At 44.0% G+C, this 18,825-nt stretch overlaps 1 protein-coding gene across 5 annotated transcripts in view; it reads right to left on the bottom strand.

The window, feature by feature from the left end:
* Positions 1–3,999: 3,999 nt before the first annotated feature.
* LOC121271411 (adhesion G protein-coupled receptor E1-like) overlaps positions 4,000–18,825 on the bottom strand; it is a 69,721-nt gene continuing 54,895 nt past the window's right edge. For 4 of the 5 annotated variants that reach the window (XM_041177403.1, XM_041177404.1, XM_041177406.1 and 1 more), the window contains 4 exons: positions 11,026–11,117; positions 10,327–10,495; positions 8,561–8,647; positions 4,000–4,902 (listed from right to left, as the gene is read on the bottom strand). In XM_041177403.1, the coding sequence (XP_041033337.1) occupies positions 4,888–4,902; positions 8,561–8,647; positions 10,327–10,495; positions 11,026–11,117 (363 nt within the window). In that variant the 3' untranslated portion in view covers positions 4,000–4,887. The remainder of the gene's footprint in view (positions 4,903–8,560; positions 8,648–10,326; positions 10,496–11,025; positions 11,118–18,825) is intronic. The other variant, XR_005941713.1, reaches the window with a different exon arrangement.

Genomic DNA, 18,825 nt, shown 5'->3' with positions numbered 1-18,825 from the left:
TCTATGTTAGTTGCCTCAATTACTCCCTGTGGTAGCGAGATCTGCATTTTAACCACGCTCTTAGTTGGTAAAGAAATTTCTCCTGAATTTCCTGTCACATTTATTAATGGTTATCTTACAGTCTAATAGAAGGGAGCAGAGGGAGTTGGAGGCTGCGGTGGAGAAGATGGAGAAGGGCTGTACCTCAAAAAGGAGTCGACAGTGCCCATGGGAGGGCCGTGCAGAGGAGGAGCTAGTGAGCAGAACACTGATTGTCTCCTTGTTGGTTCTTTTCAGGTGAATCTCGACTCGCACAGAAGAGAGAGCGTCCACAAGAACATGATCAACCTGAGCTTCTCCTGCTTCGACCCAGCCCAGAAAAGGATCTAAGAATCTTGTGGAGAAAGACTCCTCGTTTCCTGAGCTCCCAGTTATACCTCGGCTTGTTCAAGCAGGCCTAGAGCTGGAGGAAGATCCACATCCGAGAAAGGGAGAGGAATCACAGACAGCTCTGCAGACCATCACTTAGTGAATTATCGGCACTACCTCTGGATACCTGGGGTCTGGGTCTTTTATTTCTCAGGCTCAGGGCTTCAGCTGGTCAACTGTCTAAGAAGAGTGAATGGGTTGATGAGTCATTTTGTTTGAATACATTTTTATCCAATTTCAGTGAGCAGTGAAGATTCCAGCTCCGACAATGGCCCTGCAGGTATAGACCAGCAACAGTCACAGCCTTCAGGACAGATGGAGAGGTAATCTTTTAAATCCCTTCAGGGTCTCACTCCTATCCCTGTAATCCACTCCAGTCCCAAACCCCTCTGGGATACCTGTGCTCCTCTAATTCCGGCCTCTTGAGCATCTCTGATTTTAATTGCCCCACCATTAGCGGCCCTGCCTTCAGCTGCCTATACCTTCAGCTCTGGAATTCCAGACCTAAACCTCTCTACCACTCTTTCCCTCTGTAAGAGCTTAAAACCTACCTCTTTGACCAAGCTTTTCATCATCTGACCGAATATCTCCATACGTGACTCAGTGTCAAATTTTGTTTAATAACAGCCGTGTGAAAGTGCCTTGGGACGTTTTATGTTAAAGGTGCTATATAAATATAGCAATCAAACCAGAAAGTAGTGGAAAAACTCAGCAGATCTGGCAGCATCTGTGAAGAGAGAAACAGAATTAATGTTTCGAGTCCAATATGACTCTTCTTCAAAACTTCTTCAGTTCCAAACAAGAGTCATATTGGGCTCAAAACGTTAACTCTGTTTCTCGCTCCACAGATGATGCCAGATCTACTGAGTTTTTCCAGCACTTTCTGGTTTGATTGCTATATTTATATAGCACCCTTAACATAAAACGTCCCAAGGCACTTTCACACGGCTGTTATTAAACAAAATTTGACACTGAGTCACGTATGGAGATATTCGGTCAGATGATGAAAAGCTTGGTCAAAGAGGTAGGTTTTAAGCTCTTACAGAGGGAAAGAGTGGTAGAGAGGTTTAGGTCTGGAATTCCAGAGCTGAAGGTATAGGCAGCTGAAGGCAGGGCCGCTAATGGTGGGGCAATTAAAATCAGAGATGCTCAAGAGGCCGGAATTAGAGGAGCACAGGTATCCCAGAGGGGTTTGGGACTGGAGTGGATTACAGGGATAGGAGTGAGACCCTGAAGGGATTTAAAAGATTACCTCTCCATCTGTCCTGAAGGCTGTGACTGTTGCTGGTCTATACCTGCAGGGCCATTGTCGGAGCTGGAATCTAAGGTTATTCCTAATTTCAGGAAAATGAATGCAGCTTAGTTACAGGTTCTTGACTGAAACAGTATCCGGTCACATGAGACACTAGCACAACAAATATCTCGGCTAACGTGTAGTTCAGTTATGATCCTTTACGGTCAACTGAACGATGGAGAGCAGCAAGATATTGGATTGTATCCTGTCATGAGTCTATGCCCCTTTATTTTTGAAAATATTATTTTTCAACTTTCAAATGGTGGGAAATTTTGCAATTTGAACTGAGCCAGAGGAAATTGCTTAAAAATGTAAGACCACATTCCAAGGTGAAGGTGAGAAATGAATCACCTTCAGGGGAGTGTGAAGAGAGAGACATTTCCCATAAGCCAGACACCCACTGAAACTGTCTAAAGAAGAGACATTGAAAATGCAAAGTGCTAAACATTGAAACAATGGCTGCCAGAGCCAGTCACACTCAAAACCTCTTGGAATTACACAATGGGTGAAGTATTTCAAGGCAAGGCTGGCTAGCCACTAGAGAGAGATTGTAATTGACACAGGTGGTGTCAAGGAACTTCTCAGCAGAGGAAAGCGGGCTGAAGGCTGCTCTGTCTCTCCCTCTCTCTCTTTCACAATAAACATGTCGCCTGTGGTTTGAGAAGCTAACTCTATCAGAAACTTACCAGAGAACCGAGATCTTGTAATACTGCAATATCTTCTACATCTGACCACACCCAAGAAACCAGCAAACCCAAATCGACTGCAGCATTTAAAATCTACACCTCAAGGACAATCAAAGGATATTTAGTCCTATACTCCTTTGCCTTTTTTTATTGGACTCTAATTTCCCTTATTTCTGATACATGTGTGTGGGCCCAATTGACTGCACGAGGGATGAATGCTTGACATCACTTTAAGACTTTCTCTAGGGTTTAGTGGTTAATGAATTTACTCTTTTTTTGACTCAAGAAAACCTTGTTTGATTGGCTCCTTATTGCTCACTGCTTAAATAGTTAAATGCATTCTGATTTGACAAAGGCAAATCTTCATGAAACATAAACTTAAGCCTTTGTTGTGACTACCTGAGGAGGTTGAACAGAGGGGAGCCAGTTCACCCCCTTCTCACCTGGTCATAACAATCCCTGGCCTGTGATTAATTAGTTAATTGTATCGATATGGAGTGAACATTTCTAGATGATCCATCACTTCGGTAAATGTCAGTGTTTCATGTTTTGAGTGAGTAATTTAGAGATTTTCCAATCACAGTATTTGACTGTATCAAAATGTTTGGCGAGGAACTGGTTCCACCAGGAGCACTGCCAAGGGTGCTCGATTAGCAGAGGGGCTTGGAAGTGGGTGGGAGATAGAGGAGGGGTTTCCTTTAACCAATAGTCATCCTTCCCAGCTCACTTTTCAAAGTCTCATAAAATGAATGGAATGAGAATTGACACCGCCGAGTAAGGCAGTGAATTGGGGCGATCAAACAGAAAACAGAGCCTGTTTAAACATGCCACTATATACAACAGCAAACAAAATCGATTTTACACCAAACAGAGTCCATCATCTCCATTGTAGCCAGGGCCTGGATTTCCCCTGGGTCAGGTGGGCTTGCTGGGAGCGGGCAGGGGTGGCCGCGGAGCTGACCACCACCCACGATCGGCTCTGCGCCGCCATTTTATTAGGGTGGGCCTATTAAGGCCTGCCCAGTGTAATACGCGAGCGCTAGTACTGAATGCTACCTGTGCGGGTGGGGGGGGGGGTGGGGGGGGGGGGGGGCGGTGGTGGGGTTGAGGGGGAGGAGGGAGAGGCGGGTCCAGTGCTCTTTAGCTGCCTCAGGGAGATTGAAGCATTTTTGAAAAAAAGAAACACATACAATATGAATTTAATGAAACATGTCCCCTCATGTGACTGTGCCACGTGAGATGGGGCATGTTTTTATCTTTCAAAAAAAACTTTTCATTCAATTTGTAAAAGCTTTAGGAAACCTCATCCCGCTCCTGCTTGGCCTTTTCACCTGCCCGCCAAACGTTAGGCCTTAATAGGCCTTTTAAGTATCGGCAGGCGCACAGCCGACTCCAGCGCGTGCCTGCCGAACGAAACATCGTGATACAGCGCGGTGACATCGGGATGCATGCCCCACTTCATCGCGCATGATGTGTCAGGCCCATCCTCGCACACCAAATGTAAAACCCTGGCCCAGAACTTAATAGTAATGTTTCTGTGTACAGCATAACATAAAACTCATTTACTCTTAAATATTACTCATTAACCTGTCAGAATAATAAGTGTCAGTGCAAAAGAAGCTTTATTCTACTAAGATACAATTTGTTATAGATTTTAATTAACTCTTAAACAGTCCAGAAAACTTCAAGAATACTTTCCTTTGCAAACATAGTCTTTGTTGTGATATTAAATCTTATTAATAAATGCTTACACTTCAATAATGAAATGATATATTATTTTACATTCATTGTGTTACATAAATCCAATAAGGCAAAGCCTGTGATCAAAATCTACAGTGCACCCCAAAATCATTCAGCTTGTAAAGGGACATTGTAGCTAAAACAAACAAGCTAGAAGACCTGAAATTTGGTTGCCATTAGCGCTGAGTTAACCAATTGCACAGGGTGGCAGTAGGAATGTTAACATTATCTTTAGTAGCCTCTGTGGCGTTCTCTGTGTATGAGTGGGTGAGTGTATCTGTTGTATATACATATGTGTATGGCGGTTGTGTATGTGCCTGGTTCGTTTGTAACATGTGTCTGTGTGCACGTGGGCCTGGTCTATGTATATATGTGTGTATGACTGTATGCGTGTGTGTTTTTGTGTGTGTGTGTGCGTTTATGTGTGTGTATGTATGTGTGTGTGTGTATGTGCATGCGTGTGTGGGCCTGGTGTATGTATATACGTGTGTATGACAGCATGCGCGTGTATGTGTGTTTGTGTATATGTGTGTATGTGTGTATGTGTGTACGTGCATGTGTTTCATGTTAGTGTGTTAGACAGGGTCATGTTCAACTCTGATGCCCTCCACTGACCTCAGATGGGACCTCAATGTGACACTTCCACAAGCAACAAATTGAGCAAAGTAATGGAAGATAGCCAGGCAAAACCTGAAAAATGAGCAAACAAAATCCAGTCCGAGACACATGTTGCCGTCGCCTCTTGAGTCCTCAGAATTGCTATATTTCATTAGTCTAGATGGAAAAAAATTGAAAAACGATGGAGGATTATTTAATATTTGTGCCTTTCCATTTGGCAGGTAGTTAAGAGGAACATTATTGGCCTGAAAACTCTTGGGTGGTGATGTTGATAGTGATGCCCTGACGGGTGGTGCCCATTGGTGCTTGTTGTTGTTCATATGGTCAACAGGAGGGCATCTTAGCTGCGTGGGTTGGGTGGGAACAAAAGCTTTTTTGGTGCTGCATCAATACCCATCTGCCTAAGCCTGTTGGAAACTCTGATGCCCACTTGGCTGTGGAGTTGGGGTGAGGTGGTGGCAGGGGGGTATGGCTGGGTGGTTGGAGTGTCCGAGCCCCCTGTACTGATCTGCCAATGGTCCGCTTTACCCCCAGCGCAAGTGACCACCTTGCGTTGACAATTAAATCTTCAGGGGCCCCAGTCACCGGTGAGAGGGAGGGGTGGGGAGGGCCACAAATACCCTTGAGGGGGAAGCTAACACTCCCACTCACTGGGTCTACCAGCTGCCACTGCTTAGCAGGTAACTCCAAGCAGGTAAAGGAACAGGAGAATAGGAGAGTGTAGCCTCTGGCCTGCAGCTCTGGAGAGGAGTCATGCCAAAGAAAACAAGGGGACAATTGAGAAGGGGAGGGAGTTAGTCAACTCACCAAAGCTCCTTCGACAGCACCTTCCAAACCAGTGACCTCTACAGTCATTAGACTAATAACCTAGATAAATGCTCTACTGTCATCATTTCAAATCCCACCACAGCACCTGGTGGAATTTAAATTCAATAAGTTACAAGAAAAGTCTGGCATTAAAAGCTTGTCTTAGTCATAGTGGCCATGAAATTGCTGTTGGTTGCTGCCAAGACCCATCTCATTCACTGATGTCCTTATCTAATCTGGCCTACATTTGACTCCAGAACCACAGCAATGTGGTTGTCTCTTGACTGCCCTTGTAGTATTAATGTTTATAATATGAAAAATGCCTGTACTTTCGTTTCTGGCACAAAGTGATAATTTGCTTATGATTTAAAAAAAACAAATTTATTAGATTCAGTGGTGAAAAATCAGCAAAATATTTTTAGTTTCCATAAGTTCTTATTAATTCTGATGTGTTTTATTTGCAAGGACAAGTGAAAGCGGGTGAGATAGGATTGGTAGATGGTCCTTGGGAATCCATTGCCCCGCATAAGTGGCCTGTGTACAAATTGTTTAACCTCTTATAGACCCAACATCATTGCACATCACAAAAACAGAATTACCTGGAAAAACTCAGCAGGTCTGGCAGCATCGGCGGAGAAGAAAAGAGTTGACGTTTCAAGTCTTCATTACCCTTCAACAGAACTGAGTGAATCTTAGGAAAGGGGTGAAATATAATCTGCTTTAAGGTGGGGTAGGGGGAGAGAAGTGGTGGGGGGTGGTGTGGTTGTAGGGACAAGCAAGCAGTGATAGGAACAGATAATCAAAAGATGTCACAGACAAAAGAACAAAAGAACACAGAGGTGTTGAAGTTGGTGATATTATCTAAATGAATGTGCTAATTAAGAATGGATGGTAGGGCGCTCAAGGTACAGCTCTAGGTGGGGTGGGGGGCATAAAAGATTTAAAAATAATGGAAATAGGTGGGAAAAGAAAAATCTATATGAATTATTGGAAAAAACAAAAGGAAGGGGGAAGAAACAGAAAGGGGGTGGGGATGGAGGAGGGAGTTCAAGATCTAAAGTTGTTGAATTCAATATTCAGTCCGGAAGGCTGTAAAGTGCCTAGTTGGAAGATGAGGTGCTGTTCCTCCAGTTTGCGTTGGGCTTCACTGGAACAATGCAGCAAGCCAAGGACAGACATATGGGCAAGAGAGCAGGGTGGAGTGTTAAAATGGCAAGCGACAGGGAGGTTTGGGTCATTCTTGCGGACAGACCGCAGGTGTTCTGCAAAGCGGTCGCCCAGTTTACGTTTGGTCTCTCCAATGTAGAGGAGACCGCATTGGGAGCAATGAATGCAGTAGACTAAGTTGGAGGAAATGCAAATGAAATGCTGCTTCACTTGAAAGGAGTGTTTGGGCCCTTGGACGGTGAGGAGAGAGGAAGTGAAGGGGCAGGTGTTGCATCTTTTGCGTGGACATGGGGAGGTGCCATAGGTGGGGGTTGAGGAGTAGGGGGTGATGGAGGAGTGGACCAGGGTGTCCTGGAGGGGACGATCCCTACGGAATGCCGCCAGGGGGTTGAAGGGAAGATGTGTTTGGTGGTGGCATCATGCTGGAGTTGGTGGAAATAGCGGAGGATGATCCTTTGAATGCGGAGGCTGGTGGGGTGAAAAGTGAGGACAAGGAGGACCTTCAAAAGCAGTTCCTCTGACATGTCCCCCTTCTTCCTTAACCGAGGTTTTCCACCCACGGTCGTTGACAGGGCCCTCAACCGTGTCTGGCCCATCTCCCGCGCATCTGCCCTCACGCCTTCTCCTCCCTCCCAGAAACATGATAGGGTCCCCCTTGTCCTCACTTATCACCCCACCAGCCTCTGCATTCAAAGGATCATCCTCCGCCATTTCCACCAACTCCAGCATGATGCCACCACCAAACACATCTTCCATTCAACCCCCTGGCGGCATTCCGTAGGGATTGTTCCCTCCGGGACACCCAGGTCCACTTCTCCACCACCTCCTACTTCTCAACCCCCACCTATGGCACCTCCCCATGCCCACGCAAAAGATGCAACACCTGCCCCTTCACTTCCTCTCTCCTCACCGTCCAAGGGCCCAAACACTCCTTTCAAGTGAAGCAGCATTTCACTTGCATTTCCCCCAACTTAGTCTACTGCATTCATTGCTCCCAAGCGGTCTCCTCTACATTGGCAAGACCAAACGTAAACTGGGCGACCGCTTTGCAGAACACCTTCGGTCTGTCAGCAAGCATTACCCAGACCTCCCTGTCGCTTGCCATTTTAACACTCCACCCTGCTCTCATGCCCACATGTCTGTCCTTGGCCTGCTGCATTGTTCCAGTGAAGCCCAACACAAAATGGAGGAACAGCACCTCATCTTCTGACTAGGCACTTTACAGCCTTCCGGTCTGAATATTGAATTCAACAACTTTAGATCTTGAACTCCCTCCTCCATCCCCACCCCCTTTCTGTTTCTTCCCCCTTCCTTTTGTTTTTTCCAATAATTTATATAGATTTTTCTTTTCCCACCTATTTCCATTATTTTTAAATCTTTTATGCCCTGCTAGCCTTTCCACCCCACCTCCCCTAGAGCTGTACCTTGAGTGCCGTACCATCCATTCTTAATTAGCACATTCGTTTAGATAATTTCACCACCTTCAACGCCTGTGTGTTCTTTTGTTCTTTTGTCTGTGACATCTTTTGATTATCTGTTTCTATCACTGTTTGCTTGTCCCTACAACCACACCATCCCCCTCCACTTCTCTCCCCCCACCCAACACCACCTCCCCCCCACCTTAAACCAGCTTATATTTCACCCCTTTCCTAAGATTCACTCAGTTCTGTTGAAGGGTCATGAGGACTCGAAACGTCAACTCTTTTCTTCTCCGCTGATGCTACCAGACCTGCTGAGTTTTTCCAGGTAATTCTGTTTTTGTTTTGGATTTCCAGCATCCACAGTTTTTTGTTTTTATATCATTGCACATCAACTGTCTCTTTGCGCACCATTTTCTTACCTCATGAGAATTCATCGGAACATTTGAGAAGTCAGTGAGTGAACCTGCCTTTGCGTTGGTGAACCATTTCCGAAACTCATTCCTCACCTTTAATAACAGGAGGATAATTCAGTCAATCATTGCGTTCAGAAGATGTTGTGTTAAGCTTGTATAGAGCCCTGGTTGGAATACAGCTGTGAACATATCTGGTCTCCATATTACAAACAGGGCATAGAAACTGGTAAAGGGACAAGAAAAGATTCATTAGAATAATATCAGAACTAAGAGGTTATACCTAGCAAGAATGATAGATCAGGCTGGGGATCTTTTCCCTAGAATAAGGAAGACTGAAAGATGACCTGATAGAGATCAAGATTATGAAAGGGTTTGACAGTTAGACGTAGAGAAGATGTTTGCCCTTCCAGGTGAACTAAGGGCCATAAATTTCAGATAATCACTGATAAATTCAGTAGGGGATTCATGAGAAACTTCTTTAACCAGACAGGGGTGAGAATGTGGAACTCACTACAACAGGGAATAGTTGAGGTGAAGAGATGCATATAAGGGGAAGCTAGATAAACATATGGGGGAGAAAGGAATAGAAGGTTAAATCGATGGGTTAAATGAAGACGGGTGGGCGGTGGTTGATGTGGAGTTTAAACACTAGCATAGACTAGTTGGGCCGAATGGCCTCCAATTTTAAACCTTAGCTTCAGCAACACTGATAAAATAAAGGAGTGTGGCACCTCTACCTGTATAACAACCATCTGCATTTGTAAGACACCCTTAATGCTGTAAAAACACCCGAGTCAATTCACATGACCGTTCTGTAGCTGAGACCAGATCTAGTGACCATAAGCATGAAACGCAGGTCGTCATTAATAAGCCCAAGAGAGAGTTCAGCAGGAACTTCTTTACACAGGGAGTGGTGAGATTATGGAACTCGCCACCATAAAGTATGGTTGAGGCCACTCACATAGATGCATTTAAGGGGGAGCTAGATAAGTACTTGAGGGTGAAAGGAATGGAAGGATATTATGATGATGAGGGGTGGGTGGAGGCTTATATGGGAACATAAGTACTGGTACAGACCAGTTGGGCTGAATAGATTATTTCTGTGCTGTACATTGTATGAAATCCTATGTAACATGATGGATCTCTGCAGCTTTTACTCTAATTCAATGGCAGAGCAGGCTTACAGGGCTGTACAGCCTACTGTTGCTCTATGTTCCTATAATGAGGAGATAAGGGGAGGATTAGCATTGTGTACTAATAACGTCCGAGGCCAGAATTTTACGACTCCCATGGGTGGGATGGCAGGTGGGAGGGGAGGGAATGTAAAATTGGGTGCCATGTGGCAGTGGTGTCATGCCCACTGCCTATCCGCCCATCTCCGCTCTCCCACTCTGCGATTTTACCAGTGGCAGGGGAGGCATCAGGTGACCCGCTCGCCCATGGCCCAATTAATGGATGCTTAAGGGCCTCCTCCTACTGCCACTGGGGCTTTACCTGTGGCTGGAGAGGCCAAAGCCTAGTGTCCAGCCTGCCATGCCAATGTAAGTTTTAGAAAACAAACAAATAAACCATTGCTATCACGATGAGTTTGAACAACCAAGGTCAGGAGCTACACAGGAGTCCGCAATGAGCCACAGGTTGCTGGCCCCTTCTTCATGTTCATTACACTGGTGGCTGTGCGTGGTACCAGATAGTTACTTTGTCACACAGCCAATATCTGGCCCACACTCCATTTCCACTGGAGTTTATACCTGTAATGAACTCAGTCTTACCTGGCAACTGAAAACACAGTAAACAAGGAAAATAAAGACGCCTTGGAGAGTGTTGATGACAATGAATATGTAGGAGAGGAAGCTGGTGCTCTCATTGACATTAAAGATCCCAAAGATCCAAGTGCATCCCATGATAAATAACCGCGCAGCTGCCTTAAGGGTCAAGGTCCTGTCCGAGAGGGAAATAAAACAGATTCAGTTTAATATCTCTCATTATAATTAAAAATAACCATTCATTTGTATGCTACCTTTCACAACCTCAGGTGTCCCAGAACACATGACAGCCAGTGATACGCTATTGAATTGTTGTAATGTAGGAAATGCGGCAGACAATTTGCGTACAGCAAGCTCCCAAACACAACAATGTGATAATCTGATTTTAGTGATGTTGGTTGAGGGATAATTATAGGCCAGGACACCAGGGAGAATTTTGGTTGAAATTGTGCTGTGGGATTTTTTTTTAATGCCCAGCTGAAAGGGCAGATGAGCGCTTAACGTCTCATTTGAAAGTGGGTACCTCTGACAGTGCAGCATGTCTCCCTTGGTACTGCACTGGGGCCTAACTGCAGCTGTCCTCCTTCAGCTCTCGATTTGAAGGTCAAATCATGGAGAGATGTCGATGAGACCACCACTTCCAGATGGGAATGGTGATCAGTGAGCTGAAGGCAATGGGCTGCGAATCTTGTGCTAGATATTTACCTGGTGTCTTTGATCTTTGACACATTTACATTGCGTGTGGACAAATGATGTCTCAGTAAGCAAAGCGTCCAGACAAACAACACCACGTTCACCTGGAGAGGAAGAGAAACAAAGCTTGGTGAGCGAAGGTGGACTCACATCTTCCAAATTCACAGCACACAACGCAGGGAATTCTCTTTAACGCTCCCGTTATTTGCCTTCCATTCTCTCTGTTCCCACTTTCACTAAAATCGTTATTGGGATGTGGGCGTCGCTGGTAAGGCCAGCAGTTATTGCCCATCCCTAATTACTCTCGAGAAGGTGGTGGTGAGCTGCCTTCTTGAACTGCTGCAGTCCGTGTGGTGTAAGTGCTTTCTTCTTTAATGGTTTGATACAGCTGAGTGGCTTGCGAGGCCATTTCAAAGGGCAATTAAGATACAACCACATTGCTATGGATCTGGAGTCACATGTAGGCAAGACCGGGTAAAGATGGCAGATTTACTCTCTGAAGGACATCAGTGAACTAGACAGTTTCATGATCATTATTTATGAGTCTATCATTTAATTCCAGTTTATTAAATAGTTGGATTTAAATTCGCCCAGCGAATTGCCTTGGTGGGATTTGAATTTAAGTTCCCAATGCCTCTCTCACATTTTCTCTTTGTTGCTCTATAGCTTTACCTACAATTCTTTTTCTCTCTCTACTTTTGTCTAAAACTCTCCGAGGGCTGAGTTCCCAAAGGCTGATTGGTCTTTCACCTTTTGCATGAAGACTCTACCTCCTCAAATATTTTCCCATTAAATTCACATCTGAACCCTTTCAGGACAGCGGTGAGGAGCAGGTTGGACAATTAGGTGAGGACATCTTTCAGTACATTGGGAGGGGCCCATAAGCCGGGTGCACCTAATGGCCTGATTGATCTCTCCTGTTGAATGAGGCCTTGTTCATAGGAACATAGGAGCAGAAGAAGGCCATTTCGCCCTTCGAGCCTACTCTGCTCTTTGGTAAGATCATGGCTGAGCTGACTGTGGTCTCAACTCCACTTTCCTGTCTGCTCCCCATGCCCCTTAACTCCTTTGTCTATCAGAAATCTCTCTAACCCAGCATTGAATGAATTCAGTGACCCACTTTCTGGGGAAGAGAATTCCACAAACTTACAAAGCTCTGAGAGAGAAAAACATCCCCTCATCTCCATCTTTACAGGGAGATCTCATATTTTTATACTGTGTCCCCTAATTCTAGTCTCCCCTATAAGAGGAAACACCTTCCAGGTATCCAAGTCCTCTCAGGATCTGATATGTTTCTAAACTCCAGTGGGTAAGAGCTCAGCCTGTTCAACCTTTCTTCAAAAGATAAGTCCTTCACCCCAGAAATGAGTTGAGTGAACATTCTCTAAACTGCTACGAATGCAAATATATTATTTTTCAAAGAAGGGGACAGAAACTATATGCAGTAATCCAGATGTGGTCTCACCAAGGTCCTGTACAGCTGCAGTAAAACTTCCATACTTTTATATTCCATTCCCTTTGCAATAAATGCCAACATTCCATCTGTTTTCCTAATCACTTGCAGTACCTGCACACTAACTTTTTGTGATTCATGTACCAGGGCACCCAGATCCCTCTGTACCTCAGATTTCTGTAATCTCTCTCCATTTAAATAATATATTGCTTTTATTCTTCCTGCTAAAGTGGACAAGGTCACAATTTTCCACACTATACTCCATCTGCCAAATTTTTGCCCAATCACTTAACCTATCTATATTCCTTTGTGAACTCTTTACCTCCCCTTGACAAACTACTTTCCTAACTATCTTGGTGTCATCGGCAAATTTAGCTACCATGCATTCAGCCCCTTTATCAAAGTCATTTAAATAGATTGTAAATAGTTAATCCCAGCACTGATCCCTGTGGCACTCCATTTGTTCCAGCTTGCCTATCCAAAAAAGACCATTTATCCCTATTCTGTGCTTCCTGCTAGCTAACCTGTCCTTTATCCATGCTAACATGTTACCACCTACATCATGAGCTCTTATTTTTGTAGTATCCTTTGATATGGCACTTTATCTGTCACTTGTGGCACTTTATCTGTTGCACCACACAAGTGTCAGGCAATGACAACAATGATTCTCTCCAACAAGAGAGAATCCAACCATCGCCCCATCACCCCATGATGTTCAATGGCATTACCATCACTGAATCCACCACCATAAACATCCTGGGGGTTACCATTGACCAGGAACTGAACAGGACTTGCCATAAATTTTGTGGCTACAAGAGCAGGTCAGAGGCTAGGAATCCTGCGACGAGTAACCCACCTCCTGACTCCCAAAGCCTGTCCACCATCTACAAGGCACAAGTCAGGAGTGTGATGGAATACTCTCCACTTGCCTGGATGAGTGCAGCTCCAACAACACTCAAGAAGCTTGACATCATCCAGGGACAAAGCAGCCCACTTATTTGGCACCACATCCACAAACATTCACTCCCTCCACATCCGACGCACAGTAGCAGCAATGTGTACCATCTACAAGATGCACAGCAGGAATTCACCAAGGTTTCTTCGACAGCACCTTCCAAACCCACAACCACCACCACCTAGAAGGACAAGGGCAGCAGATGCATGGGAACACCACCACCTGGAAGTTCCCCTCCAAGCCACTCACCATCCTGGCTTGGAAATATATCACCGTTCCTTCACTGTCGCTGGGTCAAAGTCCTGAAACTCACCCCCCAACAGCACTGTGGGTGTACCTACACCACATGGACTGCATCGGTTCAGGACTGCAGCTCACCACCACCTTCTCAAGGGAAACTAGGGATGGGCAATAAATGCTGGCCCAGCCAGCGAAGCCCACATCCTGTGAATGAATAAAAAGAAACCAAATGCCTTTTGGAAATCAAACTAAACCACAGCTTTATCCTTTATCCACCTTGCTTGTTATTTCCTCAAAGAACTTTAATAAGTTAGTCGAATGCAATTTCCCTTTCCCAAAACCATGTCGACTCTGTCTGCTCCTATTATGATATTTTAAGCATTGTGCTATCACTTCCTTAATAATAGATTCTATCAACTTCCCTATGACAGGTGTTAGGCTAACTGGGAGTTGCATTTGCTCTTTTCCAATCCACTGGGATCCTTCCAAAATCTAAGGAATTTTGGAAGATTATAACCAATGCCTCTACCATATCTGCAGCCAATTCTGTTAAGACCCAAAGATGCAGGCCATCAGGTCCTGGGGACTTGTCAGCCTTTAGATCTAATATCTCCTCAGCACCTTTTCCCTGGTGATGGTGATTGTTACAAGTTCCTCTGTCCCTTTCACCTCTTGATTTTCAAGTATCTTTGGGAAGTTTGCTAAGACTTCTACAGTGAAAACAGACACAATATACCTGCTCAATGCCTCCACCATTTCCTCATTTTCCATTATCAATTCCTTAGACTCACTTTCTAGAGGACCAACACTTGCTTTAGTTACTTTTTTCCTATTTAAATATGTGTAGAAACTCTTACTGTCTCTGTTATACTATTAGCTAGTTTTCTCTCATACTCTAATAGCTCTCTCTTTATTATTTTTTAGTTCATTTTTCCTGGTTCTTAAAATCTGATCAATCTTTTGATTTACCACTAATCTTTGCAGATTTTTACAGCGTTTCTTTCAATTTGATGCTATCTTTAAATTCCTTATTTGTCCTTCTCAAAGACTCTTTCTTTCTCACTGGGATATCTTTGCTGAGAGTTATTAAATATCTCCTTAAAATTCTGCCACTGCATCTCTACTGTCCTACCTTTGCCTAGTTTCCTAATTCAGGTTAGCCAACTCTGCCTTCATATCTTTATAATTACCTTTATTTAGGTTTAGAGCACTAGTCTTTGACTCATACTTCTCACCTTCAAACTGAACATGATATTCGCTCATATTACGAATGCTGTCACCTTTACCATGAAGTTATTAATTAATCCTGTCTCATTGCTAATTACCAGGTCTAGAATAGCCTGCTCCCTATTTGTCACTAGAAGGTGCTGGTCTAAGAAATTGCCCTGGATACCATCTATGAACTCATTTTCTAGGTTACCTTTGCCAAAATGATTCATGTAATCCACATGAAGATTAAAGTCACCCATAATTATTTCAGTACCTTTCTTACATGCCACATTTATTTCTTCCAGTGTACTCTGTCCTATGGTGTAACTACTGTTAGGGGGCTCATAAACTACTCACACAATTGATCTCTTACATTTCCTATTTCTTATCTCTACCCAAAGTGATTCTTCAGAGCTTAGGTCATTTCTCACTACTGTATTAACGTCACCTTTAATTAACAGAGCTACCCCCTACCTTTTCCTAGCTTCCTGTCTTTCTGAATCATCAAATACCCATCAATATTCATGTCCCAGCCTAGGACAGTTTGCAACCATGTCTCTGTAACGGTTATCAGATCACACATATTTATTTCTATTTGTGCTAACAATTCATCCATGTTATTTTGAATGCTGCATGCTTTCAGATACAGAGCCTTTAACTCTGTTTTTTTTAACCATTTTTGCAATATCTGGCCTTACACCTCTGCTGGTGCGCTCATAAGTTTGTGTGCTCTATCCCTTCTTGCCACATCCTGGTTATCATTATCCAAATTTCTACCCTGCTCAATTTCTTCATCGTTTTCCCTTTAATTTACCACATCTCTTCTCACATGGTCCTTTCTCCCCACTATTTAGTGTCACGACTCACTGGGGATGGTGCGCTGTAATATTGACTCACTGGGGATAGTGCGCTATAATATCGACTCAGTGGGGATAGTGCGCTGTAATACCGACTCAGTGGGGATAGTGCACTGTAATATCGACTTACTGGGGATGGTGCGCTGTAATATCGACTCACTGGGGAAAGTGCGCTGTAATATCGACTCACTGGGGATAGTGCACTGTAATATCGACTCACTGGGGATAGTGCGCTGTAATATCGACTCAGTGGGGATAGGGCGCTGTAATATCGACTCAGTGGGGAAAGGGCGCTGTAATATCGACTCACTGGGGATAGTGCGCTGTAATATTGACTCACTGGGGATAGTGCGCTGTAATATTGACTCACTGGGGATAGTGCGCTGTACTATCAAGCCCCACTGTTCCCCAAGCTGTGACAAATATGAAAAGTTTGACCATAGCACCAGATTGCCCCAATTCTACTTCACTGTTTAATTTAGGTTAACAGAATATGAGCACCAGGTTTGTCAACTTAATAAGTAAATAACTGTTTATTGAACAAACTGTTGTTAACCAGTGGCAAAAGAAAGAAATATAAACTGCTAATTTCTAACTCTATAACCTAAATTCTACCCATTCTTAAATCCCTATACACACACACATACAAGACACTTAAGACAGACAAAAACATGGATTTTACTGGTGGGATAAAACAGTTCAATAGCACCAAGTCCAGAGTACAGGATTCGATGGGTTGATTTTGAGCGATATCTTTCAAATTCCTTTTAGTTCTTGTTGATGACACGAAGTGGTCTTCCAACACTTTCAGTATTTAGTTCACTGGCTGAGCACTTGCCTTTCAACGTCTTCAACAGTGATTTTCCCCTTTGCCTCTTGACAGGGGTTTTCAGAGAGAGCAGGTGATAGAGATATGAGGAGAAAAAGCCAGCTAGCTGTTATTGTGGAATGACTGGAATCTTCCACACACAGGAGCAAGAGGATTTAGGGCTAGGGTTTTTCAGTCGGCGTGCGTGGGCTGGCCCGACAGACCTGTGCATAAAATAATACGTGATGACATTGGGTGTGCGTCCTGAGGTCATCGCACTGTCCCGTGATGTTTCGTTCAGCGGGCACACCCTGGATGGGGTTTCCTAAAACTTTTATGAAAGAAATAAAAAGTTTTTCAGAAAAATAAAAACATACCCCATCTCATGTGACACTATCACATGAGGGGACAGCTCCGTGCCTCGGGGGAGAGTGAAGTGCTCTTTTGCGTGCTGGCCCTGACTCTCCCTCCTCCTCCCACCTACACAGGTAGCACTGAGTGCTACCGCTCGCGCCTTATGCTGGGCGGGCCTTAATTGGCCTGCCTGCATCAAATGGCAGCACGGAGCTGACTGTGGGCAGCAGTCTGCTCCGCAAATGTGACTGCCCCCGCCTGCTCCCACCGATCCCTCCTCATGTGGGAAACATTCAGGCCTAGGTCTTTTCCCTTTCAGGCTAGGAGCTATTCTGCTGCACTGCCCTCACACAAAACCTGGTCACCTGGTCAGGAGCCAATTAAAACATTGTTGCCAGACAAGTCCCTTGGTCCAGGACTCCTTTTAGGCACCATTCTGTCTTTCATGGCACACTCTGCTCCAGGACTGCAACATTGTATATACCTCTCATCCTGTTCCAGTTGACATGTCTTTCAAACTGCAGCCATTGTAATTTTAATCCACTGTTCAACGGAAAATAAAAAGATATTTTCTTTAAAACAGTCCAACAGAAAAAAAAGGTATGTTTCTTACATGCCTCCACCCTTAAAAGAGATGAAATGTCATTTCAAAAATGTGCTTCCTCACAAGGTATATGACACATGGGCAACAAAACACGAGACTTACTTTAATTAATCCTTCCTCCCCCTTGTACAATCTTCAGCGTTTCTTATCCCTTTAACTTATTTTAGTATTTTACACCTGGAACAATGCATCCGCAATCACATTACCTTTGCCGGTCATGTGAACCATCTTTACATTGAATGGTTGAAATAATAGACTCCATCTAAGCAGTCTCACATTTCGAGTTTTAAACTTTGCAGCGGGTTATGGTCAGTGGAGATTAGTGTTTCTTTGTTATCATGTCAGACATAAACTTCAAAGTGTTGAAGAGACAACAACAATGCTAGAGTTTCTTTTTCTACTGTAGAACACTTTCTCGGATATGAGAACAGAGTGTCTGACTGTCCCAGTGTTGTCGTATTCGCTAGTCAAATAGTAGGAGCTTCACTTTGGGCACCGTCTACTTCTCCTTCTACCTTGCCCTTACTTTCTCTGTTACCCTCCACTACTCCTACCACCTGGCACACCTGCTCTGTCTGATCACCTTCTCTGTGATTATATTGCTTCATCATGTTTTTGTGACATAACCATTTCTTCTTCCTATACTCAGGAGTATCTATCAGATAAGTCAATTTACTAACTCTCCTAACTATCTTGTAGAAGCCACTGAATTTCACTTTTGGGGGTTCACCCTGCAAAGGTAATAATACTAATACTTCATCTCCTGCTTGGAATGTTCTAATTGCAGCATGTTTGTCTACCCATTCTTTCATATTGTCTTGGGAAAGTTTTAAGCGCTCTCGTGCTATTTTACATGCGCCTGTGAGTCTTTCTAGAAACGTGGACACGTAATCCAACATGGAGGATTTGTCTTTCGGCTTCAAGAACGTTTCCTTAATCACTTTTAATGGGCCTCTTATTTCATGGCCATAGATCAATTCAAATGGACTAAATCTAATAGATTCTTTTGGAGAATCTCTGGTAGCAAGTAGTAAGAATCTAATACTTTGTCTCAATCCTATGGGTATTCATGGTAATAGGTCTTAATCATGGATTTGAGAGTCAGATGGCATCTCTTTAAAGCTCCTGTGCCTGTGGGTGATAGGCGGTAGACTTTAGTTGTTTGATACCCAAATCGCTGATTATGTCCTGGAAGACATGAATTTAGAACCTTGGTCAGATTGCATTTCACTTGGCAGGCCATAACAAGTGAAAAACTGAGTTAACTTTTTCACTACCACCTTAGCTGTATTTGTCCTTAAAGGAATACCATCTATAAATCGGGTTGTCATA

This window comes from Carcharodon carcharias, chromosome 30, assembly GCF_017639515.1.
Source record: "Carcharodon carcharias isolate sCarCar2 chromosome 30, sCarCar2.pri, whole genome shotgun sequence".
NCBI classification, from domain to species: domain Eukaryota; kingdom Metazoa; phylum Chordata; class Chondrichthyes; order Lamniformes; family Lamnidae; genus Carcharodon; species Carcharodon carcharias.
This window is presented reverse-complemented; position numbering and strand designations above follow the sequence as displayed.